The following is a 25,222-nucleotide window of genomic DNA, read 5'->3' as shown; positions in this document are numbered from 1 at the left end:
AAGGAAATAAATTGAGTCAGCCATAAAACTAACATAAATAAATCACTATACCAGTATGTAGTATTGTTGAAATACCAGGGCAAAACAAAAATTTATTGCGGAGAAAAATACCCATAAATAAACATCAATAAACAACTTTAGCATTGTATCAAAGTAGATGTCTCTTTCGGGTTTTTGAGCTGTGCTTGATGCAATAAATTTTGATTGTTGGACAATAATGAACATGCTGTATTATATGTGGTACCTGAAATTCAATCTAACACAGTGCAATAACATCCAAACATGCAGGAAACCCTGCAATGTATATTCTTTCACGAAATAAGAGGTAACTACAGAGCAGTCACAAACAGCCTATTCTATTCCAGAGGTCAGGACAATGTACATGTACAGCAGGGATCAGAAAAAAGGGGAACTTTCACTACAATTAAACTACCAATTATAGAGCTGCAGGTCCAATCCACTATATTATATGAATTTTATATAATCTGTAATATATAAAACAAATAAATACACTAACCAAACATGTAAAAATCATCATTCATTCATGTGTGTTAGTAATGACTTCAATCACACTTCAGACCAGACTAATTCGCCTTCAGTATAGACCAAGAGCAGGGACCTGCGTATTCTACGCCTCATCAAAGAGGTCAGTGACGTCAAAATCAACATCGGCAACGCTTCACATTAAATGTTTTTTCATACTTCAAACTCATTTTGAAGTTAGATTTTGTAGCTGTAATGAAACGATCTTTGCTACAATACTAGCTTCCCATTGTTACTCATTTATCATTGCATATTTAACTGTTATGTTATTATTTGAGTGTTTTTTCTCTGTGTCACCATATGTTAGAAGTCATTAGACAGTGTACGATGAACAGCGTGATCCAGCCCTGACGTTCCGTGGTGAAGCTGATGATGGTGCATGTGGTGGTGGCTGGTGGTGGGACCATCATCCATCATCAGCTCGTCGTCCTCCTCCCCCCTGTACCCGTCTGCCCCATCCTGGGAGTAGCTGTGTTTCATCACCACGATGCTGCGTCGGCCTGTTGGTGTGTTGTGATGTGAGAGGTGTGGAGACTGCTGGTTCACCATCCCCGGCGGCAGCGGGGGCATAAGCGCCCCCCCGTCCGCGGCGATGGTGGCGTCCCTCACGCTCAGGTTGCTGCGGCTGCCGTGGACGCTGCCGTGCGCGCTCCCCTGCTGTGAGCCGCAGTGGTGGTCGCGAATGCACTTGCTGGAGGAGCGGCGGAGCTTGTGGAACTTCTCGAAGTCCTCGGCCAGAGCGGCGTCGGCCAGGTCGCCGGACGGGGCGCGGCGCAGGGTGCAGAGCTCATAGTGAGGAGGCTCGAACCCGGGGTGAAGAAGGGCCGGGTCAAAGTCGTCCCTGAGAAGACGAGGAGAGGAGAGCGTGTGAGAAAAAAGCCTGCTGTTGGCGACGCACACAAACAGGCAACGATGCCTCGAGGCCGCTCCTTTCAGGGTCCATGCTAACTTTACTGCATCTCACCTGCGGATGATGTATTTTTTTCGAGGCTGTTTGATCTGGATGATGACAGAGATGATCAGCAGGATGACGACCAGGCCGCAGGTGACGCCGATGATGGTCAGGTTGGTGTTGTCCAGCGTGTCTAGGATGCTGGCCTTCCGCTTCTCTAGTGGGATGGATACATCCAGGGTGAACGTTTAGCCAGGTCAGTGTTAATACATAAGACAGCTGTGCTGTGGTACCTTTACAGTGGTTTTCATCCCAGGGGTAGACGCAGTTCTGGATGCCATTACACACCAGGGTGTGGTTGATGCACATGTTGCTATGGCAAAAGAAAGTGTCACCTTCACACGGAGCTGTGAAACAGAGACAGGAGTCACAACTCTGAACTCCACAATTACAGTACAGCCAGTTTTAATCCCATTTGTTTCTTGGCTCATTTTGCTGCTTCATTCCATCCTATAGGAGTCAGTGTGACTGTACAGTGAACTTATGATCTTATTATTTATGTGAAATGATGCTGCAGCATCATCTGATTCTAGTCACTTAATGCAAGTTCAGCGTTCATTCTGCTTTTAGCCTCTTAGTGCAGAAGCTAAAAAGGCCTCTGTTTGCTTTTTTCTACACTGTGCAACCTTTTTGAAAAAGATCTGCCTGCTGTTGCTAAAAATTCAATCAGTTTTACTTCTCTTTTTCTAAAAGCACAACTTTCTATTTACTCATATAAAGCGATCACATGACCTCCACAGGTCCTCTGGCATCTGGCACCAGAGCATCAGTAGCAATGCTCTCAATGCAGGTTCTGCCTCCATGGGTCAGACTCCCATCCTGTTACCACCCCCTCCTGCTTCTTACTCATTGACAACCTGATTGTTTACTGTAAAAGGCCTTTGTTCTGCTCCCTGCTGATGTGCTGCCAATAGATTGAATGAGGGCCGCGCTCACGTGCATGGAAGGTGGTGAAGAGGATCCTGAACTTGCTCTTCCTGCTGCCCTCGTCGGCCCACAGCCTCACCACGCCCACGGACGACACCAGCATCACATCGTTGGCCACCGTGGAGCAGAACTTGTTCTTGAGGTGCTCCACGGAACTGCTGCCATCGTAGATGGCGACAAAGTTCCGCTTGCACTCGTTTGAGTTGTGCATTTCGTACTCCAGAAAACGCATGTAGATCTGTGGACGAGTAGAATCGGGTCAAACTGGTCCTGGCTCCTGGTTTATATTTTGTTTTATGGATTAAAGCAGTGTTTCATTCAGAAATGTTAACAGTCTTTTGACTCGTTTTAAGCAGATCAGGTCAAAGACTCTGTGTTATTGATCTCAGAGGGTGAGTAGCAGTTCATTTTATTAATAAACACACTCAAATCTTCTGATGGAAATACTTAGATGACAATGTAGGTTTTATTTAGGAAAGTAATAAATGAATGATAGTAGTCTAATGGCCAAACCGAGGAGTGCTTCTAAAACAGAACCTTCATTACTGGAAATGACCAGTAATTCATTAAACCTTCCTCCACAAACTCAACCGAACACTGCAACACCACTGTCACAGAAAGTTACAAGATGATGCTGACCTTGGCCCTCGGAGGGGCCTTGATGTACCATCTGCAGTCCACAGCCTCATTCTGCTGGGCCCGGTTCTCCTTGGATATCTGTGTTGATTCTACGAAGCCTTCTGGGCCGTTCAGCTCGAACTCACACACTGTGACAGAGACGATTTTTGTGTTAAACTCTTAAACCCAACACAAAAATGTGTTGACTGATCGCTGCTGGTATTTAGGACCAATAAATGCTACTCAAACAAGTAGAGCACTCACATGGAAGAACTGGTAGTGCCCCAAGATCCTTAAACTCAGGATCTAAAGACAAAGCACCATTTTGTTAGAAGTAGTGACATTATTTACCCAAACCTTTAAATCTGTAAAAAATGTGCTCATCGTATATTCCTTCATCAAATACTAAGGCAAAAAATGCAGGAATTACAACATGTATCACCATATTTTTGGGCTTAGGAACAAAAAAAGAGTTAAACAATAATATTTGCAGACATATTGTATTGGAGAATAAAAACCCAGCTGGTCTGAGACTTGCATAATCCATGTCCATCCATTCCCTGCCCTCATTTCAACTCTTTCTAAAAGCCTCATGCCCTTCATCAAAAAGAAAAACACACACTTAGCATCAGGGAAGGAGGAGATATTGTGTTCTAAATCTCTGCGCTGATGAATCTACTTGCTTGGTAGATTATAAATCCTGACATAACAGCTTAGTTCAGAGCAGATTAGGCTCCACCATCAACGGCCCAGTGATAGAAATGTCCTTTGTTTGCTAGAGTCTGTAGAAAAAAACGCTTCATATTTTGCGAAGGGCAAATCCAAAACATTTGAGCCGCACAAGGAAATGGCTGTTTGTTGCTATGAGTGATGGTGGATGGTGAATTTAATGTCACGGTGTGGCACCACATGTTAAAACCAGCCGATCAACTTAACCGTGCATCTAATCAGTGTGTGAGTAGTGAAACAGATGCTCTGTTTCAGGCCTGCTCATAGTATTTACTTTAATGAGTGAGTGTGTTTCACGTTGAAATTTATAGACTCCATACTTAACTAATGGCAAGGAAGATTTCTAAAATTAAGTGACAAATTAAGATGATATAAATCCAGTCATAGCATTTTATTATTTAAACCATAAACTAAAGTATAATTAGTTTGGGGCGACTGCAGCTACTCCAGATCAAAAGTATTATTTATTATTAAACATATTTAATCTTATTTTATTACTTTGCCAAAACAAATGTCTGTCTACTTGTAGAATCTGTTTTGTTCATGGTTTGAAAAAGAAATTGGGATATTACTTTACTCAAGTTTGCATTGCTAATTAGAAATAATATTACAGTCGGGGTTGATTTAGAGCAAACTCATCCCTTGAAGCTTTTTTTTTATGACAGTAGGCATATGTTCACATGGTAAAATAATTACCCCCCCCCCCACCCCAACAGGCATTGGGGTGAGGCAGGATTTAGACAGGAGGTCGGCATGTGGTTCTCAGAGACTCAGGACATTGGATGTAAACACAGAGCAGCTTCTTCTCATTTGCCAATGAACAATCGTATCCTCTAGTTATCGATGACAGCAAACAGCATGGACAAACAACGCACCAACACACAGAAGGGGAGGTAAAGCAGGCAGTAAAGATGGCGGCAGCATAGAGGGATGCAGATTAATCTTTGCCCCTCGTCCGTGTAGGTGGCCTATAAAATCTGCTGTTAATAAAGCTTCTGTCCCGGACTCTCCTAAGCTGCTGCGGCTCAGCGCTGACAAGCTGTATTCCCCTGAAGACAAGCTTTCATTAATGCTGTGTGTGTGTGTGTGTGTGTGTGTGTGTGTGTGTGTGTGTGTGTGTGTGTGTGTGTGTGTGTGTGTGTGTGTGTGTGTGTGTGTGTGTGTGTGTGTGTGTGTCTGTAGACACACAGCTGCTGTGCCGCCACTAGGAGTGAATCTTAGGATATTATTATGCTACAAAACAAGCTCAATGAACGCAGCCCAGCATCGTGCACGCAGGTCGGCATTAAACCGTAACACCACGACCGAACGCAGGGAGAGAGCGACTGCGTAAAAAGGCTGGAGTTTTGGTACGTAGCAGCCAGAAGTGTGAGACCCGCAGCAGTAGTGGGTTGGGACTGGGCCGAACCAGTGGACTGGAGCCATGCTCACTCTAAACATCAAGCAGAGGCTGCAGCAGAATGTCATATGATGCGTTACATTCAGATACTGTCTGACTCACTAATTGGAATATATGCTGCAACACTGGTTCTCCTGGTGTGGTTGTTGTTCTATTCCAGCCTTGATAACAAGAAATTCCATTTGAGGCCCTAATTATTGTTATCACCAAGTTACTTTTGCTGATTTTGTTTCCACCAATTGCTGACTAAAATACATGGTCTTCTTTTGGCTTCACTCCTTTTGCTGCGATGTTGCCATCAGCTGGTTGTGGACTGAGTACAAATCAACACCTGCCACGCTGAGGACAGACTCAGCCGCCATCTCTGGGTATCACGTCGGGTTTGAACCACCATGGTGAAGTCAGTAAGTATTCAATTAAGCTACACATTAATGCACTGGACTCAACTGCTGTAACTCACCTTGTGTGAAGTTGTAGCGTGCAGAGAAACCAATGGCTTCCAGTTCACCATCAGCGACGAACTTGATGAACAGGTACCTGCCACTGGAGCGAACATACGTAGGGATTTCCTGACCGCAGTAGCGACCAATGATGGGCGAGAAAGCAAAGGGCCCGTCGCGGACCTCGATGTGGTCAAACTTACATTCCCAGGACGGCTCGATGGAGTGCTTCTCATCGAAGAACAAGTCGATGCATTGTCGAGGGGAGGCTGGAGGAGGGAGAGAACGGAGGTAAAGGGAGGAGGAGCAGGCGTGGAGCAGGTGGAGAGGAGCTCACCTTCTATGATGTAGATGCATTCCCTCTCAGGTGGGTATTTGTCAGGGTAGTTGGGTGAGGTGAAGTACCCCCCATCAGGCTCCTTCACCCACGTGCCACACTGACCAGCGGGGGTCACCCCTGAATTGTTCTTCACTGGGACACATCAGGCAGATGAGGTTTTCAGCGTGTATATTTGAGACTGTGTTATACTGTATTGCGTTAAAGGGGATCCTGCTTTTACTGCAAACTCTAGTAAAGAACTGGAAACTGGCTGTGATGCGGTACCTTGAGCTCTTGTTTTGGTGGCTGTGGCGTCCGACAGCTCGGCCGAGATGAAGCTCGCTGCTAAAGCTGGGAGCAGAGCACATGGACACGCGTCAGCGCGGAGGCGAAGAACCCGAAACAGCGACAGAACGGGGAACTGAAATCTGCTCATCGTTACAGTAGCATCACCGGGGGACTTCAGCTTCTTCCTTCGAGGCCTGAAACCCGGTTTACAGAGATGCATCACTGAAGCCTACACTTACCGATAGGCAGCAGTTTGGCCTCCATGTCTTTTAAGGGTTAATGGCTCTCTTCAGCTGCCAGTCAACAGTCCTGCATAGACGGCTGCGTCGGTCCCTGCGTCCCATCACTGGGCAAACTGTGCACTTCAGTCCATCAGCTGCTCGTGGCCTCATCCGAATCCAGGAGGCGGCGACTGGACGCGTGTGTGCTCCCTGAGAGGATTAAGAGCCTCCTCTGCAAACCTTCACACGGCCGGCTCCACCTTTAGGCTTTATTAATCCTCTCTGATGGCTCACGCTCATCGACGCAGCCGCATCCTTTGGAAAAGTGGGACAGGGCAACTCTAGGTGCTGTGTGACGAATGCCCGACCCCACAGAGCAGTGGCTTCCAGCCTGAAGAGCAGCTCTGACACACTGTGCTGGAGCTGTGTTGGAACTGGATCTCTCAGCAGGGCGTCTGTTGTAATGTTTAATGGGTGCAGATCTCCACCTCTTCAAACCACGAGAACATGGAGCATGATACTATCATTCATCGGCACAATGTGCTAACGTACTCTGTGTCATGTAAATATACCAGAATTTATAGTAAAAGGGGACAATTAAAAGTTCTGTAATTCAGCTTGGCAAAAGCTTTAATTCTTTCATTTATTGAACAAATGTGTCTATTTTTACTGTAATTACTTAAACATTATTTTCTCTAACTCCCCACAGCAAGAATGTGAAGGACAAGTATTTGCTGGTTTGCGTGGCGGCACATGATTTGTGGTGTTAAACTATGTATCAGTTAAATGTAGTTGTCTAACTGGACAAATTATTAAAGTGAAATACTAAAAATCATCAATAAATACACTAACAAACTAAGGCACATATACTTCTATGAGTCACTGCTTATGACAGTCATATTATTATTATTTTCTTTGTTTGACATCATTTAAGTTGCTTTAACAGCCAAAACTCACCCAAAAGTAAAAACAATCAACAACACTGAAAATATCTCTAAAAACTGAAACAAACATTTCAAAATAAGGTTCCAGTGATTTACATAATTCTTTTGAGTGTTACAGGTTTGTTCTCTGTAGCTCTAAACAACGGCTGGAGGCTGAAACTGATGAGATTAACACACACTCATATCCGTTTATCAAAGGTTATAATATAAAAGGATGTAATATTAAAGCTTTTCAAAATGTGTGCTCAAATTGGGGGGAATTTACTGAGAGTTTGAAGGATGTCTGCAGCTGGAACGGCACAAACAGCAATCAGGTGGTTTCCGAGAAGCATTTCACGCATCGTGTTTCCCGCTGACACCACGCCGCTCAGACCAGCCACTCATGCAACAGCATGAACCAGTACGTTGGATGGCGTTTAATGTTCTTCTGCATCCAAGAGAGGGCAGCAGATGCTTGTAGACGGCAGGAAACGTTGCTTCATGTGTTGCTTTATGAACAACATAAAGCACAAGGGCCCAATCAGATGATTATCTGTTGTACAAATGCTGATCGAAACCCAAATTATGTTTAAACTGGCCAAACTGTGGCTGGAAGGTGGTGAGTCCCAACCCTGCAGGCAGCAGGTTGTACAGAGAGAAGGAGGCACAACGTAGAAGACAGGTGCATGTGTTTATGTCACAGACGCAAAGGTGAGGAAAACACGGAAGCTCAGTGAATCAAGGGCTCACATGCTGATAACTATAAGCTTTAGCGAAAGAAATCTATGACATTTAAATAAAGGAATCTTTAAATAAAATATTTTAAACAAAGAATAAGAAAGCCTTTAATCCCACAGTGGGGAAATTCCATCTCACATCAAAGACACTGTAACGAAAGTACAGCAACAAATGAGATCAAATTAGGTTCAGTTGGCACAATACAACACCGACTGACTGGTTGTCTGAATGAAGTGAGTGAGTGAGTGAGTGAGTGAGTGAGTGAGTGAGTATTGGATACATTATAGATAGGCAGCATATGATACCCTTCTTTTCAGCTTCACTGACATCAATCTGTGCAGAGGACCTTGGACTAGACACATACACACATGCACACACGCACGCACGTGCACACACACGCACGCACGTGCATACACACGCACGCGTACGCACACACGCGCGCGCGCGCACGCACACGCGCGCGCGCACACACACACACACACACACACACACACACACACACACACACACACACACACACACAGAACAACGTTCCAGTGTATGCAAAGGCGGATGAATCAGTGCTTTGTGGTCGGGTCCCTGTGTGAACACCGGCCACCCAGCTGGCTCGTGCTCGTACTCGTGCTCGTGCTCGTGCTGCTGCTACAGCTGTCACTCACAAATTTCAAAAAAAACTCTTATTTACGACAGCTTCTGGGGTTCTGATGATCTAGACATATACATAGACATTTATACGTGATATGCTGATGGGACTGAACTCTAGACCACGTTGTGCTCTTCGAGCCTCTTCTTTCCACGAATCGGCTCCTCGCATAAGATTTCCAAGTCTACCCTCACGTCACCTCCAGCGTCACCCGATCCCTCCTCAAACAGACCCGCGCTCTGGCTCCGACCCGGTCGCTGCCGCTGCGTGTGTGGGTTTCGGGGGTGCGGTAAAGGGGAACCGCCGCGTGGGCGTGGCCTGCCGCGTGGGCGTGGCCCGCCGCGCCGCGCCGCGCCGCACGCTGCTGTGCGCAAATGTGGCATATAAGCGCAAAATGGGCAGAGCGCAGTCCGAGCTCTGCGCAGTGAGAAGGCAGGAATTCAGCAGGTACCTACAAAGACTTCCTCAACCTCGTGTCGCTCAGCGTGCGCGTGCTGAGGACGAACCCACTGCCTCTATGTGTGATGGGCGGAACTACAGCTGGTCCGCACGGCGAAGCGCTCGCTCTGCACTAGTCTGAGCGCCGAGGCCCGAGGAAACCGCGCCTGGAGCACGTTCTGCCGCGTCTCCTGATTCACAGGTAAACATTTCAGCATAAATGCAGCTCTAAGCCGCCTTCAGTGCATGTTCTGTTGGTTTACACTAGAATGCAAACATTCAAACTCAGCCTGAAAGCGCTGCTGAGACACCTGGCTCCATCAGAACCACGTGCAGCCGTGATCAGCTGATAAACGAGCGTCTCTGCGTTTCCAGAACCCACTCCTCCCTGCGGTTCCGGCGTCATGGCGAGGTCCGCTCCGCTCCTGCTCCTGTGCTTGACCCACAGCGCCCTGGTCCTCAGCAACTCCACGCGCCTCCACTCCAAGTGCAGGGAGGAGGGCGAGGGCTGCTGGAGGTCCAGGTCCAGAGGGAGGAGGGCCATCAGTGAGGGCGACATGCGCCTCATCCTGGACCTGCACAACAAGCTGCGCGGCCAGGTCCACCCGCCTGCCGCCAACATGGAGTACATGGTAGGTCCAGAACCGCCCCGCTCCACGTCGCGTCACAGCGCCGACTGTAGTCACGGCCACGAAGCTTCAGTTCTGCAGTTGAAATGAGGGAACCTGTTAGAAAAAGCAATGCTCACTCTTCATGACGTTTCTGCAGCGATTTCATGTGCTGATTTCACATTGACTGTCTGAATGTGAAGGCCGTTGATAAAAGTGTTGGTCAGTGAAGAGGCAGCTTTAAAGTAAAGACTGTCGTCTGTGCAACTGGTGAGTCTTCTATTCTGCTTTATTAGTACAAGTTATGGTGACGATAACGCTAACAGGAAAGGCTGCTGAGGCTTTATTAGAGCCGGAGCCCGAAGCAGCGTCTGCCTGAGCTCCAGCCTCCCTCCTCCTCCCTCCCTCACCCGCCCTCGCTGACCCTGGCCCAGCTCCAGCTTTCACCCCCGCAGTGTTGTCCTGGCCTCTGCCTCACCCCCCACCTCCCTCCCCCTCCCTCCTCCTCCCTCTTCCTCCTCCTCCCTCCCCTCTCTCTCCTCCTTCTCCTCCTCCATCCACCTTCCTCCTCCCTCCACCTCCTCCTCCTCCCTCCACCTCCCCCTCCACCTCCCTCCTCCTCCTCCCTCCACCTCCTCCTCCTCCCCTCCACCTCCCCCTCCACCTCCCTCCTCCCTCCTCCTCCTCCTCCCTCCACCTCCTCCCTCCTCCTCCCTCCCTCCACCTCCCCCTCCCTCCTCCTCCCTCCCTCCCTCCTCCTCCTCCCTCACTCCTTCCTCCTCCTCCCTCCCCTCTCTCTCCTCCTTCTCCTCCTCCCTCCACCTCCTCCTCCTCCCCTCCTCCTCCTTCCTCCTCCTCCCTCCCCTCTCTCTCCTCCTTCTCCTCCTCCCTCCACCTCCTCCTCCTCCCTCCCTCCACCTCCCCCTCCCTCCTCTCCCTCCTCCCTCCTCCCCCTCCCTCCTCCTCCTCCTCCCTCCTCCTCCCTCCCCTCTCTCTCCTCCTTCTCCTCCCTCCCTCCTCCTCCTCCCTCCCCCTCCTCCCTCCTCCTCCTTCCTCCTCCTCCCTCCTCCTCCTCCCTCCTCCTTCCCTCCTCCCCCTCCTCCTCCCTCCCTCCACCTCCCCCTCCCTCTCCTCCCTCCCTCCCTCCTCCTCCCCTCGTCCCTCCTTCCTCCCTTCCTCCCTCCCCTCCCTCCCTCCTCCTCCTCCCTCCCTCCTTCCCTCCTCCCTCCCCTCTCTCTCCTCCTTCTCCTCCTCCCTCCTCCTCCTCCCTCCTCCCCGTCCTCCTCCGTCCCTCCCTCCCCTTCCCTCCGTCCTGCCCTCCTCCTCCTCCCTCCCCCCATCCTCCTCCCTCCTCCTCCTCCCTTCGCCCCTCAACGTCCTCCTCCTCCCTCCCCCTCCTCCTCCTCCCTCCTCCCCTCCCTCGCCCCCATCCTCCCTCTTCCTCCTCCCTCCTCCTCCTCCCCCTCCCTCCTCCTCCCTCCCCCTCCCTCCCTCCCCCTCCCTCCCCCTCCTCCCTCCCCTCCCTCCCCTCCCTCCTCCTCCTACCTCCTCCCTCTCTCTCTTCCTCCTACTCTGTCACTCCATTTCTCCGCTGACTCATTTTTAACTCGACTCTCCTCAGACTTTTCTACACTCTCCTCTCGTTTCACCGCCGCCTCCTCTCTCCCCATCCATCGCAGATCACCCGGCCCCGGCCAAGGCCAATGTTATCTTGTATTTAACCCTTTGGGCGTCTCATTTATTTATTTCATTTCATTTTTTGCACAGCAGTAATGTAAACTCCTCAGGGCTGTATTTCCTCAGCGAGGTATCCTGTTACTGATGATAATGATGTGGTGCGGCCTGAGGCTGATGAGGACTAAGTATTTGGTTTTCAGATTGCAGGATGGAGGTCTGCATGCGCTGCAGCTCACACTGTAAAGGTTCATTCCACCGTTCAGCCAATGTCTGCGGAGCCTCGTTACATCTGTTATTAGAACCTAGAACCATTTTCGCCCCGAAGATCTTCCTGAGAAACAGAGACCCCCAAAATCACGACCGCTGCGGGTTGAGTCGTGAGCATTGAGCTCACTTTAAATGAGCAAGAAAACCATCTGTACGTCTTCTTCAGCCTTTTCTTACTGTACTGAACTCAAACCTTGCCCCTGGTTCTTCTGGCTGAAGCGGTTCCCTGTTTGAGGAGGTTCATGCTGCTGAATGCACGTGGGCATCGGCCCTCGGACTTCTGTCCCACGGTTCCTCTTCTCTTCGCTGGACTTTTGAGGCTGAAGAATAACAAGAACACGGAGACGATAACGAGCCCGAGGTTGTTTGTGCTGAACATTCGTCAGCACCGGGTTAAGACACCAAAGAGAAGACAAGGTTATAATATTATTGTGATTATATATGTGATTTTCACATGTTGTGAGCTATGGTCCATAGAGATGCAGCTCCGGTTTCTTTTTAATCAGACTAACATGTTGTTTGGCCAAAAAAGCAAAAATAAACCCAGCTGAAACAGACTTAGACTCATCACTATGTCATCTTAAAAATGCATGAAATAATCAAACACACTGCATGCAGACACGCAGGGGTTCAGTCCTGGGTGTTGGTACCAGTCTCAGCTGGACCGGGGCCAAAGCCAAGGCTTGAAGTATCACCTCTCAGCGAGCGTGGGCACAGTGTGTTAGTGTGAGCAAACACATGGAACACATTATGTTGGTCAATCAGAGTAGTTAGGACTCCACACTGGGCATTATCCTATTAGTCCTGACGTGTGATAGCGCGAGGCCAGCAAACAGCAGCACACTGGGCCCATTCTTCTCCCGCTCCAGAGTCAACAGTCAAATCAAGTGCGCCGCAACATGAAGCGCTCCGTCCCACGGCCACGCTCGGCTCCTCCACCTTTGTTTTTTCTGCCTCTTGTTAATAGTTTTCAGGTATTTTGACTTTAATTGGGCTCATTTTTCTACAGCAAATACTAAATCAAGCCCCCAAACAGAGACTGGATTGTTTTTTCTTGCGCTACAGGAGCAGAACTTGCACAAGAAGCGGTGAAGCGACACCTTTGTGTTCACCCTATCGCTGTTATGGTTGTGTGTCTGGATAAGCCAGTGTGTGTGTGTCTTTGTGTGTGAGAAGCCTACAACGTGTCTATGCTTATGGTCCAGTCACATACGTGTGCGTCGATGCATTTTACTTCATGCCACGCGTGATGGACCTCCTGCACAGTAAACCTGGGGTCTGCGGACGCCTCTCACACACGCTTCATGCTGCTAGAACCTAACAGAGCCTTTGTCTGACAGAAGGAACGCCGCTGACGTTGGAGCCTCTGTGTTTCAGGTGTGGGATCAGGACTTAGAGAGGAGCGCCGAGCACTGGGCTCACTCCTGCCGATGGGAACATGGACCCAGCCACATGTTGACGCAGATAGGACAGAACCTTGGAGCCCACTGGGGCAGGTGTGTGTTTAAAAGTATGTTTTAGGTTGGAATTCAGGCTTTGTGTGAGAATGCAGCCGTTTGCTGTTGACGCGTGCAGCGCGTGATTATTTCTTATATGAACCCCTGTCATTTCAGGGACCGTCCTCCTTCCTACCACGTCCAGGCCTGGTATGACGAGGTGCGCTACTACAGCTACCCCTATTCCCAGGAGTGTAACCCACACTGCCCCTTCAGGTGTTCAGGACCCGTGTGCACTCACTACACTCAGGTTCAGTGGTTTGAAACATTTCAACATTTTACACCAGGTTCCAAGAAGGATGAGGGATCACTCATTATTTGCTGTTTTCTTTCTCCTTCCAGCTGGTGTGGGCCACCAGCAGTCGTATTGGCTGTGCCATAAATGTGTGTTACAACATGAACGTTTGGGGAATGATTTGGGCCAAAGCTGTGTATTTAGTCTGCAACTACTCTCCACCGTGAGTTTGTGACGTACCCACTGGATATAGTTACACCATCGCTTGCTATGATTTGCGGCTGAAGCCCGGTGGAGCCGGTGCTGTTGCTGTGGCATAAAACAGAAGCTGACGTGAGCGCGTGTTCTTGTCAGGGGCAACTGGTGGGGTCACGCCCCCTACAAGTATGGCCGCCCCTGCTCCGCCTGCCCAGCCAGCTACGCCGGAGGCTGCAGGGACAACCTGTGCTACAGAGGTGAGTCTGCGTCACGCTGCGCGTTTCACTGAACCTGGGCGCAACCTGCACCCTCTGTCTTCCAGAAGGGGGCGTGGCTCCGCGTCCGGCTCCTGAGGCGCAGGAGAGCAACTACATCGAGCCCGAAGCCGAAGCTGTGGCCCAGTCACCAGAGCCGGCGCCCACTGAAAGCCTGGAGAGAGCCCGGGTTGTCAGTGCAGAGCAGATGTGTAAGCAGCGCTCTGAATAACGCTCCATGTAAACCTTACATTACCTGCATTACAGCGAGCATGTGAGAAGTTGACCGCTAGCGTTCGTTATTTCAGGCCAGCAGGTCGACTGTGACACTAAACTCAGAGATCGATGCAAGGGAACAACCTGTAACAGGTAAATACTGGCCAAAGGCTGCATGATCTCATCATATGTGTGTGCTCTTCAGCTGATTATCATTTATTATTGATCATGAAAAACGACTCTGTTGCTGTTGCCGTCCTCAGATACGAGTGTCCACCTGGATGTCTTGACAGACCTGGTAAATTAGTCGGGACGGGATATTACGACATGGTAAATAATCACTTACTTGCATTGTATGCTACTATACAGTACAGTCTAACACTAGGGGGACACTTTGACTGACTGAATGTAGGTGTAAATGAGCGCATAGTTTAAAGCTTTCACTCGTGAACACTGGACAGGGATATGAGAGCATCCGCATGTGCATCGCTAGCGAAAGACCGCCTGCGCGTCCTCCATCAGTTGTGTTTGTGTTCCCTGCAGCAGTCCAGTGTGTGCACAGCTGGTCTACACTCTGGGGTTCTAGACAACGATGGAGGATGGCTGGACGTGACCCGACTGGGCCGAAAACAGCAGTTCACCAAATCATACAAGAATGGGATTCAGTCCATTGGGTGTGTGTCCGTCTCTGCTTAGTGGCTCCTGTCATTTATACAGCAGGCAATGAATGACTGGGCACCACTGACTATAACTGTTTAACAGGAAAAACAGAAGTGCCAATTCTTTTAAGGTCGAGTCCGTTCCTGGTGAGCAGCATCGTTTCTTACTCGAACAACAGATGCCATGTATTTATGAGCGCCATCACTCATCGTGCTGTGTTGTGTCTCCCAGTTAAGGCAGTGACATGTGACACCACCGTGGCGCAGTTCTGCCCGTTCAAGAAGCCTGTGCGACACTGCCCCAGGTGACGTTGGCCTTGAGGCTGGTTGTTATTTCAGGGGCTGAGCCACAGACACACTCAACAGTGGCCTCTGAACTCACACCGTCTCCTTTTTCTCTAGATTGTATTGTCCCAGGAACTGTTTGCATGTGAGTGGAGCCCGAGTCATAGGGACAAACTATTACTCAGATGTGAGTCCTCGCGTTTTCTAAAATAAACCCTCTCATTTTTATCAACCATGGTTTATGATGTATGTAGATCCCTGCTAAACAACTCATCCCAGTGTTTTGTTGATCAGAGAACTGAGTGTACTCTATAATTTGAACTAGCACAGTGACGTTACCTACTGGTCCATTTCCTGCAGAAATCCGGTATCTGCCGAGCCGCGATTCACGCTGGCGTGATCCTGAACGAGTCCGGAGGCTACCTGGACGTAATGCCGGTGGACAGAAGGAGGCAGTACACTGGGAGCCACCACAACAGCATCACATCAGAGAGGTACAACTACAGAGGTTATTGAATGCACCAGCTAGACAGTACGTTCACACACTCCCATCTAGTGGCCTGGAGTTTGGCTGCAACATGAAATGAATTCATGTAAATCATTTATTAAGCAAAGTTATTGTGAAATTGGGTAAAAAACAGGACCACAATAATCAAGGATGCTTTGGTTAAACCTGCTTCCTTATTTACTTCCTGAAACGTGCTCCAAAAACAAATTCAAATAAATGAACTAAACTTGATTCAACTAACTATTCTATATAGCCCCCATATATATTCTATATATTAAATACTTGTTGTTTGTGATCAGGGTGAAGCTTATTTAGTGTCAGTTGTTTAAATGATATTTTCACATATTTCCGGTCAAAGGCTGATCTACATTAACCCCCCCCCCTCGTTCCTCTAGTCTACTGAACCCAACGGGAGGAAAGGCCTTCAGAGTGTTCGCAGTCATCTGAAAAACCGCCCTCGAAGGGCAGCGTCCCATCCAACACGGCCACTTTCATCCAGTGGACCCATTCATTAGGATTTTAAGAACCATCATTACATTCATCCGCACAGTAAATAATTCAGCCATTCAACCTCAGACACTAGATGTGAAGCGGGACTTTTCTCAAGGTTTCCAAGTTAAGCTTGTTACTCAGCGCATCACTGCACAAGAGAGGCTTAGCAACGAGTGGCTGTTGAAAAATGGATTCAGACATGTTTTCACAGCTGACCACAATTATGACATGCCTGCGTATGTTGTATGTCATTATAGCCTGGGGTACAGCTCTTATTGGCAAAATATACTTACCTTTCTTTAACTTTTGTCTCCTAAACTTGAGTTTGTCGTACTCCAACCAACTGCAGTACCACTCTAGCTGTTTTTCATAACTTCATATTATTCTGGCATTCTAGGTTCACCAGTGAATGTGTAGACAATAAGCTGATGATATTGGGTGACGCTGCAAAGATGCCGTTATCCTTCCGTGCTGTCCGTGCATGACACCTATAAGGTTTTTATTGGCATCAGTTTGAATTTGGGGATAGTTTGCATTTACCCTTTAAAATAAAGTTATACTCTACTGCACAGATGATCATCACATTGAACATAAAGCGTTGAAGCCTGGACACCTTATCGAATATGCAGAATGTATGGAATTGACTGCAGTTGGCTGTTTTTTTACATTCTTCTGTGGCACATATGCAGTTTCCAGTTGTGATGGTGAGAAACCAGTGGCACAAGGTGAATTTACAACTGAGACTAAATCTTATCAGCCACAGTCATGAGCAAAGTACTGGACTCGTCTCTCTCTACACAGTAGGTACAGTAGGAAAGCACCAGAGGCCTCTCAGTAGCATCAAACTGCAGCTCATGTTACAGAAGCTAAACACGGACTCTGTGCTCGCTTTGATACTTTACCTGCTGACAGTTAGTCAGGGGTTATTGTGTGTTACCTTTCTGGTGGTTCCTAACCTGGTGGACACATGTCCGTTGGGAACGTGTTGCCCATTTGTCCGTGTTGTTGCCACTTTTAACCTTGAACTCACATCACAGACGCCTGAACTTGAGAGGTATTGATTTTGATCTCCTCAGGTTTTTCTTGTGTTGCTTATGGGCGACTTTCCATGATCCCAACCACCCAATACCAACATCCCCTTTACCTAAAGCAGCCAAACTGTTTCACAGTAATACTGTCCGGTCCAATGATGAATGACAGTACAGGTTTGATTTAAAAGTGTTTTTTGGGGTTTTTATTTTTGCTATTTTTATAATATTCCAATGATCCTTTCTTCATTTCCTTCCTTTTAGTCACAGCATAATAACCCTGCAGCTAGTATACAGTACAGATTGTATATTTTTGTACATATTTTTGTGCATAATGCTGAATGATGTACCAAACAATGTCTAATGGTCAACAGAAATACAAATTAACTGCTTCTGCTTGCAAATCCTATACTGTAGTCATCATTCAAGCTTTTATTTCATTATAAACAACTCATTCCCTCATAGGTTTACTGTATTTGTTTGTAAATATGTATGTAATATATTGTTTTATCTCATGCAGCTTTTCCCAGCTTTTGTAATAGATTTATACAAATGTGCCCTGGCTGGCCAGGAATGTGGAAGAAGAGGTTCAAATAAAATACTTGGAGATAAAAATGTTGTTCTGTTATTATATGAATGAGAATTCAATCAGTTATGTTTATTTTGCTATTTCACAATGTTTTTTTCAGAAAACGCTACGAGTTACATGCTGGAACGTGCTCCCTAGGTTCACACTGTCTTACGTTACACTTGTTTCAGCTTTTGCAGACATATGGTTTCAGACATATGGTAGAGTGACCACACTATTTTAGAATCAGTCCCTATAGCTTCCACAAAGCCCAAGGAATTTGGGCATTAACATTTCAACAACATCTCAAATTCAGCTGCAGATCAAACTTTTTAGGCGGAAGCTGTTTCCAGGAATTGTGTGGGAAGCGAAAGCTGCCAGTTTCATGTCCAGAGACATGTTATCACAGACTGGTAGTAACGGACAAAGGAGAGAGCAAAGAAGACAGAGAAATGGACTGTTAACTGTAATGTGAAAGTCGAATGCCAAGATGTTTGGATTTAACAGTATTTTTAGGGAATCGGATCCTATATTTCTAAGCTTGTCTTTTAAGGACAGTTCTCCTTGTAGGTGATTTCCCGTTTTAAAGCGATCCCAGTGTGTGGGGGTAACTGGTGCTGGTGCTCAGGCCCACACGCTGTGCCAGCATCGGGACGGACAAAGACGGCCTCTGTGTTTTGTTGACTTCTGTTTCCCAACTTCCTGTGGCGCATTTCCGCTCCTTTTCCTGCCAGAGAACGGATGTGATGAATCTGAAAAGGCTGAGTTGTCCCCATCAGTCAGTCCCACTTAGAGCCACATGCAGACTGCACTTTAAGTAACTGAGCGCGAGCATGAGATCAAACCAAAATACGCCTGTTTGTAATTCTGACACGGTACCATTTATTTTTTTGGGCATTTGAAACTGGTTTCATGCGCTCTGTGTATTTAAAGTGGATTTGATGTGTGTTACTGAATGTACGTAACCCACACGTGTTTGGGTCCGGTCTCCCTGAGAAAAAGGCCAAGCATCGCAGTGCTGTCAAAACTCACAGAGTGCTGTTGCAGAGGCGGGCGCCTCAGCGGCCTGTCAGTCAAACACCAGCAGGCCAATCATAAGCGTAGCCACATCAGAGCAGGCACCAGCAGCTCTGCAGCAGCGTGACGCTGCTTTGAGTCGTCGGTGGGACTCAGACAAACAGCCCCTCACAGCAGGCTTTTCAGTCAGTAAACCAGGCTGTCAATCAGGCCAAGGCGGCGGTTTCTTATCAAGAAACATTTCAGCATTTCATCAAACAATGTTTTAAATGACTTCCAAGCTGTATCGCATCCTAGGTACAACATGAAAAAGTGCTGAGGGTGCAGTTCATGCAGGAGAGGACAATCAAACATTCTTCCAGTCAAATACAATTAAAATATGCAGCCAAGTGTGGAGGTCGTCCTTTTGTTTCCAGGAAGCATTGACCTTAACAACCGTGTGAAACAGAGAAATCCCACGGACGCTGCAGAGGCTGGAGACAGGAAACAGGTAACGCTGCTCATCTCAGGTCGCCATGAAAGTGAATGGGCAAACAATGCTTTGCTCTTTACTAATAATACGATAGGATCACTATACAAAATGCATTGCAGAGCAGCATCGAACCATTTACTGTGTAATGTAGCACCTCTGTCATGCGTGACTTTGGTCTGAGTATTTATACTCGTACTATAAATATGAATATATGAGTACAAATACTCGTATGCTGTATTTAAGGAGGCCCAGGTGTGTTACAGGGCATTCTGGGTCCCTGACAACCAAGGAAAGCGACCTTTGACCTTTATGTGCTGCACAGCCCAGTGAACCTGGCATCCTAGGCTGGGCTCCTACCTGGTTAAAGGGCTCCACCGTCCCCTGAGCTACAGTACATTCAGATTCAGAGCAGTGCATCAGGTCCAGATGCTCTGAGCCTCTCGTCTGCTCTGCTTCTGTTCTTCTGGCACAACTGTCATCTCACGGTTCCTTAATGTATGCTAGTTACAGGTCTAGGACACTGTAACATTTAGCTGTGGGGTGCGTACGAGTCTTTTCATAACCGGTGAATAAATAGTCATGGCTGGTGTTTGTGTAAGTCTAAGAACACGTTGCCAGTTTTAGAGATAAAACCTTTTTGATTGTGTGTATTGGTCAGAAGGACACAGAAACATCACACACGTAGCAATTTTGAGGCTTCCAGAAGTATGTTTGGCCTTTTGGACGGCAGCTGGCCGTGGCCGAGAGGCGCTCAGACGTATATGAACGTGCGCACCCGAACGCACCTCCGCAGCTGAATGTGCAGTTGTCAGTGAGTCCGTTTGAAGCCGTTTTCTAAATCTGGCTCACGCAATCACGCTTCACAGCCTCAGACGCTTAACTCCTGGGTGGACACACACACACACACACACACGCACGCGCACGCACGCACGCACGCACGCACGCACGCACGCACACACACACACACACACACACACACACCATATGTGGGCTAATGATCACAGAGGGGACGCGAAGGAAGCAGCGTGTGTGTGTTTGTGTTTGTGTGTGTGTGTGTGTGTGTGTGTGTGTGTGTGTGTGTGTGTGTGTGTGTGAGAGAGAAAGAGTGTGTGTGTGTGCGTGTGTGTGTGCGTGCGTGTTAGCGTGTGTGTGTGTGTGTGCGTATGTGTGCGTGCGTGTGTGTGTATGTGTGCGTGCGTATGTGTGCATGCGTGCGTGCGTATGTGTGCGTGCGTGCGTGTGTGTGTGTGTGTGTGTGTGCGTGTGTGTTAGCGTGTGTGTGTGTGCATGCCTGTGTGTGTATGTGTGCGTGCGTGCGTGTGTATGTGTGCATGCGTGCGTGTGTATGTGTGCGTGCGTGCGTGCGTGTGTGTGTGCGTGTGTGTGTGTGTGTGCGTGTGTGTACACTGGCGTTTGATTGTGTGGTTGGACTCCATCCTCTCAGGCCTCCACTCATAGATTCAGACATTATTATTGCAGCATAGCAGCTGTGTTTTGGTGGAGGCACATGCTAATCATCTGCCCACTGCTGGCTTCTCTGTGGGTCGAGCAGCACAGTATTTATAACCGTGGCCTGTTTTTATTCCACTTTCTCATGACACTTCTCCCAAACTCATATTTAGTCAAGTGATGGTTTATTTAACCTAATAGAAGTTTGTTAACTTAACTAAACGCATTTTTTAAATGTCAACAATGCAGCCATTTTAGCACAGAGCAGGTCAACGTAATGGAAACCTCCCAATAAAGGTCCAGCTGCATTTTGATGCTGAGCCACTGGAAGTGGTTGCTGTCGTGTGGTATGTGCCTCACCAGTCATCTAGAGCAGTTGTCTACTGTACAGTTGTGGAGGTGAGGAGATTCTGCTTTTTCAAATACTTGGCGACACTCAAACACAGCACAGATCTTTTCATTAATGGATGTGACCTGAACTGAATGTTTGTCTCATTAGTGTTCCAGCTGCTTCCAGCTGGGCTCAGCGACTGTCTTCACTGGAGCGTGACCCCTTCAGGGTCAGGGTTCAAAGCTTTGAACTCCTCAATCATGAACTCTCCTGTTTTGCATGCTTTTCGCCTGCACTGCAGCACACAGTAGGTACCAACCTACAAGCGCTGCCAGTTGTGCTTCTAAATATGTTCCAGTATATTTTCCTATTCCATCATGTTGTGGTTACTCGTCGTACAGGACGAGGTGGAGGCAGCCATTCGCCCTCTTCTCCTTTCATCCCAGTCCACACTGTGCTGTTGCTGCTGTTCATCTCCCATCTACAGACCTTTCATGCACTTCTTCGGACTCGTCCACTCTCCTCAAGGGACCGTAGGACACTCAAGGAGCGGTCTGTCTGCAGCTGAAAGCCGTGGGTTTTGACCTCCCAGAGCTCCACATCTCTGACCTGCCAAACACACTCACACACACGCTGATCCCAAAGTCAAATTTATGGCTTTGGCTTCTCCCTCTCGCACTATTTTGTGGGAAACCCACACGCAGACCTCCAGTGCCAGCAGAGTGTGGCGCAGGGTCACTGTTCCCACAGTCCCACAAGAGTCACAGACCTTCCTCTCACTCCCTGCTCCACTGCTGTTGGTCCCGTCCACCACAGAATCCCCCTCAGACTTTTCCGCTTGAACCGTAGCAAAAATAGTTGTCTGACTGCTGTCCGCACTCGCCGTGGTGCCCTCCTGTCGCTTATGGCTGGCTGAGCACACACCTTATTACGTTTTAATAGAAATTCATTAATTTTTTTGCATTTAGTTATTTCTAAAAATAATGGTCAATGGGGACAACACGAGCTCTGTATGAGTTCGCCATATTATGTAATACAGAAGAGGAGCAGAAGCGTTTTAAAATGTTTCTGTTTTTTCTAGAATGAGCGTCTAACATGCATAAAACTTGGTCTCTTTAAAAACATACACAGTAAGCTATTTAAATGAAGTGGGTAACGTGCACAAGGGGAAGCTGACTGTTAGATATGAAAACTAATGAACTCAAGTTAAAGCTAGTTCAAGGTGTTGTCGTCTGGCTGCTTTGCTAACTTTAACAATTCTGATAAGTCACTGCAGTTAAGCTGGTTTTGTACATGATCTACAGTAAAATATTAAACTGTCTAAAGTTCTAATATATTAATATATAAAAGCTGGGTAAAATGGGTAAAAACAAAAAATAGAAAAAATATTATTATTGCATTTAAATATTGGTAGACTTTTTGAGCAAAACACAAAAACATAATTTTTATAATGAGACTAATTCAAATTGATTCTCTAGTGATATACCATTCTACAGATCACTATAAAGTTCAATTTGACTCTGGAATGACTTTAATTTTAATATGCAATTTCAAGTAACCTCTCCATTCTTGCTTGTTCAAACAAAGCACTGGGACTCGTTTGCCAGCCATTATTAACTCTTAATTTGAAGTCGTATTCTCAACTCAGGTAATATCTGTATTATTGACTGACAGAGCAACGCTGATGTTATGTTTTGGGATCGAACGGCGCAGGCAGTTGAACTGTATCCTGTGTGATGACGCGCGAGTGCATCCAAACCCTCCAGTATGTTTGTGCAGGCAGAGAGGGTGAGTCAGTAAACAGGTAGAAATGCTGCAAATAGAATCTAGCCACTTAAGAATATAGTATTGAAGGTGGGAGTCTGCACCCGGGTCTGCGTCAGCACTGACCTTTTTGCTGTTTGCTGAAGGGATTTGAGTTCACCTCCCTCGCTGACTTTTTTTCAATTTTCACACTTAAGCCGTCTGAGGAGGATAAAATGGCAGTTTTGTGCAGGGAGGTGAAGCTGCATTAGTTCAGTCATGGGCCACATGATATCACACCAATGACAAGCAACTACAATACACACACGCACGCACGCACACACGCACGCACACACACACACACACACACACACACACACACACACACACACACACGCACGCACGCACGCACGCACACACGCACGCACACACACACACACACACACACACGCACACACGCACACACGCACGCACGCACACACACACACACACACACACACACGCACACACACACACACACGCACGCACGCACGCACGCACGCACGCGCACACACATGTGCGCTAGCAGTCAAAAATATTAAATATTAATAAAATATTTGGAAATAGGGTCTCATTTCAAAACTTTTCTTTGTTTTCATCACCCCATTAAGGCAAAAAAATCAAATCAAAGCTATTTTACACTTTCTTCTTCACTACATTACTCCATTGTGTACATTCATAGTTCTGTGAGAATCTGCAATGTAAATAGTCATGAAAATAAAAAAGCTGAGGTGTCTCCAAACTTAGACTGCAGCGCCCTCTGCTGACAGTCACACAGACAGGCAGGCAGGCAGGCAGACAGACAGACAGGCAGGCAGAGACAGACAGACAGACAGACAGACAGACAGACAGACAGACAGACAGACAGGCAGACAGACAGACAGACAGGCAGGCAGAGACAGACAGACAGACAGACAGACAGACAGACAGACAGGCAGGCAGGCAGGCAGGCAGGCAGGCAGGCAGGCAGGCAGGCAGACAGGCAGGCAGGCAGACAGACTTTCTTGATCCCACAGCGGAAAAATTCAGTTACTTGCGTGTGAAATAATGTGATTTGTACATTTATAGTGTTTATTGCATTTGTATTATTATTGTCAAAGCAAATATAAATAGCTCTATTTGCAGAGCTAAACGAAATAAAACACTAAAGGAATCATTCATTTTACTACTGCTGTCGTCTGTTCGTCTGGACAGACGCCTGGGCAGTGTTTTTGAATGATGAAATCTGTTTGACAAACTCAGCTGTTTGTCAGCTGGGATTCTGAGAATAACAGTTAGTTTGAGACCAGTGCGGGGCCATTTTCCTGGGGGCCTCTCTCACCTGGACTCGGGTCGACCTCTCGATTTGAGCTGCTGTCGTCATCATTGGGTGCCGCCTGGTCAAACGGATATGCTGGAGCACTGCGACAACCTCGAAGTTCAACATTCAGGTTTCAGATGAGCTGGCGTCTGGTTCTAAAGTAAGAGTTTCTACAGACACCGGAAAAAACTGTCGGAACTGGAGAAGACTTTTATTTGGTTTGGTTAAATAACATTTCTATGTACTTATGTTTAGTCCCAAACTGAGTTGCAGTATTATTACTAAAGTAAAGTCACTAAAGGCAATGACTTGACTGACGTTTATCTTTGATATTATTCTCATGTAGAGTCAGATGAAGCTACGTAGTTTAGCTACAGCTATATAAAGCTATATATATATATAGCTAAGTTAGTGTGTGTAGAGAGAAACTATAATTTAAAAACTTAGAAAAGTACCTATTTCCTACATAACACATCAACAACACACAATAAAAGTCAGTTATCCTCAGAGAAATAATAAAAATAAATACATTTTCATAAATGTTCATGGCTATAAAAGATATTTATGTGTACCTTCTATACTTATTTCAAACCTTTGGTCGGATTCTTATCAGCTGAAATGGAAAGAAATAATAATTTGCTGTATCGCCAGCTTAAACTGTGTTTACCAGATTTTCTGAAGTAGTCTAACTTTCCTCCATTGTATTTCAAGGCTGAGACTTTTTCCCCTGTGTCTCCTTTGTAACGTAGGTTCTCAGAATACAGAGCGTTTTACTGTCTCAAGGTTTTCGAGGTGTTTCCTTTGCTGACACAATGTGTTCACGCTGAAACAAGCGGTGTCGTTGTGTGCTGCACGTCGGGAGTTCAAAACTACCCATCATGCACCGGGCCACAGGTAACACCCTCTCTAGCTACCTGGAGGAAGACGGACGGCGAATATCAGGCTGAAGACAGAGGGAATGACGCAAATGACACAATAACACAAAAGAACAGGAGGAACGGGTTCTCGCCTCACTTCCTGACACGTGGGGTTTTTCAGATGGAATTTTGGAGATAGTTTGGATTGTTTCACAGTTTCTAGAGTCTATAGGAAGTGTGAATGTGTACGTGAGGGGCGGTCAGGGCGGTGGGAGGAGCTTCAGCCTTCTCCATGTACGGACTGCCGCCCGCTTCACACGGTAAATAGACGGTCACGTGGCGCAG

The 25,222-nt window shown here is 47.3% G+C and overlaps 2 protein-coding genes and 1 long non-coding RNA gene across 3 annotated transcripts; 1 reads left to right on the top strand and 2 right to left on the bottom strand.

Moving 5' to 3' along the window:
• Positions 1 to 70: 70 nt before the first annotated feature.
• LOC114844314 (neuropilin and tolloid-like protein 1) lies at positions 71 to 6,479 on the bottom strand. Its single transcript, XM_041068099.2, has 10 exons — positions 6,455 to 6,479; positions 6,213 to 6,278; positions 5,946 to 6,080; positions 5,629 to 5,877; positions 3,305 to 3,346; positions 3,062 to 3,189; positions 2,432 to 2,660; positions 1,729 to 1,842; positions 1,508 to 1,652; positions 71 to 1,384 (listed from the first exon to the last, which is right to left on the bottom strand). The coding sequence occupies exons 1-10, from the start codon at positions 6,477 to 6,479 to the stop codon at positions 847 to 849; spliced, it is 1,671 nt and encodes a 556-aa protein (XP_040924033.2). The 3' UTR covers positions 71 to 846.
• A 2,401-nt stretch (positions 6,480 to 8,880) lies between these two features.
• LOC114844315 (cysteine-rich secretory protein LCCL domain-containing 1-like) lies at positions 8,881 to 17,262 on the top strand. The gene is made up of 15 exons (XM_029131593.3): positions 8,881 to 9,380; positions 9,554 to 9,810; positions 13,108 to 13,226; positions 13,344 to 13,476; positions 13,569 to 13,684; positions 13,816 to 13,916; positions 13,982 to 14,125; positions 14,222 to 14,282; positions 14,393 to 14,459; positions 14,673 to 14,803; positions 14,892 to 14,935; positions 15,021 to 15,093; positions 15,191 to 15,260; positions 15,434 to 15,567; positions 15,977 to 17,262. Exons 2-15 carry the CDS (start codon positions 9,583 to 9,585, stop codon positions 16,026 to 16,028), a joined length of 1,473 nt encoding a protein of 490 aa, XP_028987426.1. The 5' UTR covers positions 8,881 to 9,380; positions 9,554 to 9,582; the 3' UTR covers positions 16,029 to 17,262.
• Positions 17,263 to 17,703: 441 nt separating this feature from the next.
• LOC114844316 (uncharacterized) lies at positions 17,704 to 25,062 on the bottom strand. The gene is made up of 4 exons (XR_003783716.3): positions 24,688 to 25,062; positions 24,042 to 24,190; positions 22,829 to 22,903; positions 17,704 to 18,396 (listed from the first exon to the last, which is right to left on the bottom strand). It is a non-coding gene; the product is annotated as an uncharacterized LOC114844316 (long non-coding RNA).
• Positions 25,063 to 25,222: the final 160 nt, after the last annotated feature.

Source organism: Betta splendens, chromosome 17 (genome assembly GCF_900634795.4).
Source record: "Betta splendens chromosome 17, fBetSpl5.4, whole genome shotgun sequence".
NCBI lineage: Eukaryota > Metazoa > Chordata > Actinopteri > Anabantiformes > Osphronemidae > Betta > Betta splendens.
This window is presented reverse-complemented; position numbering and strand designations above follow the sequence as displayed.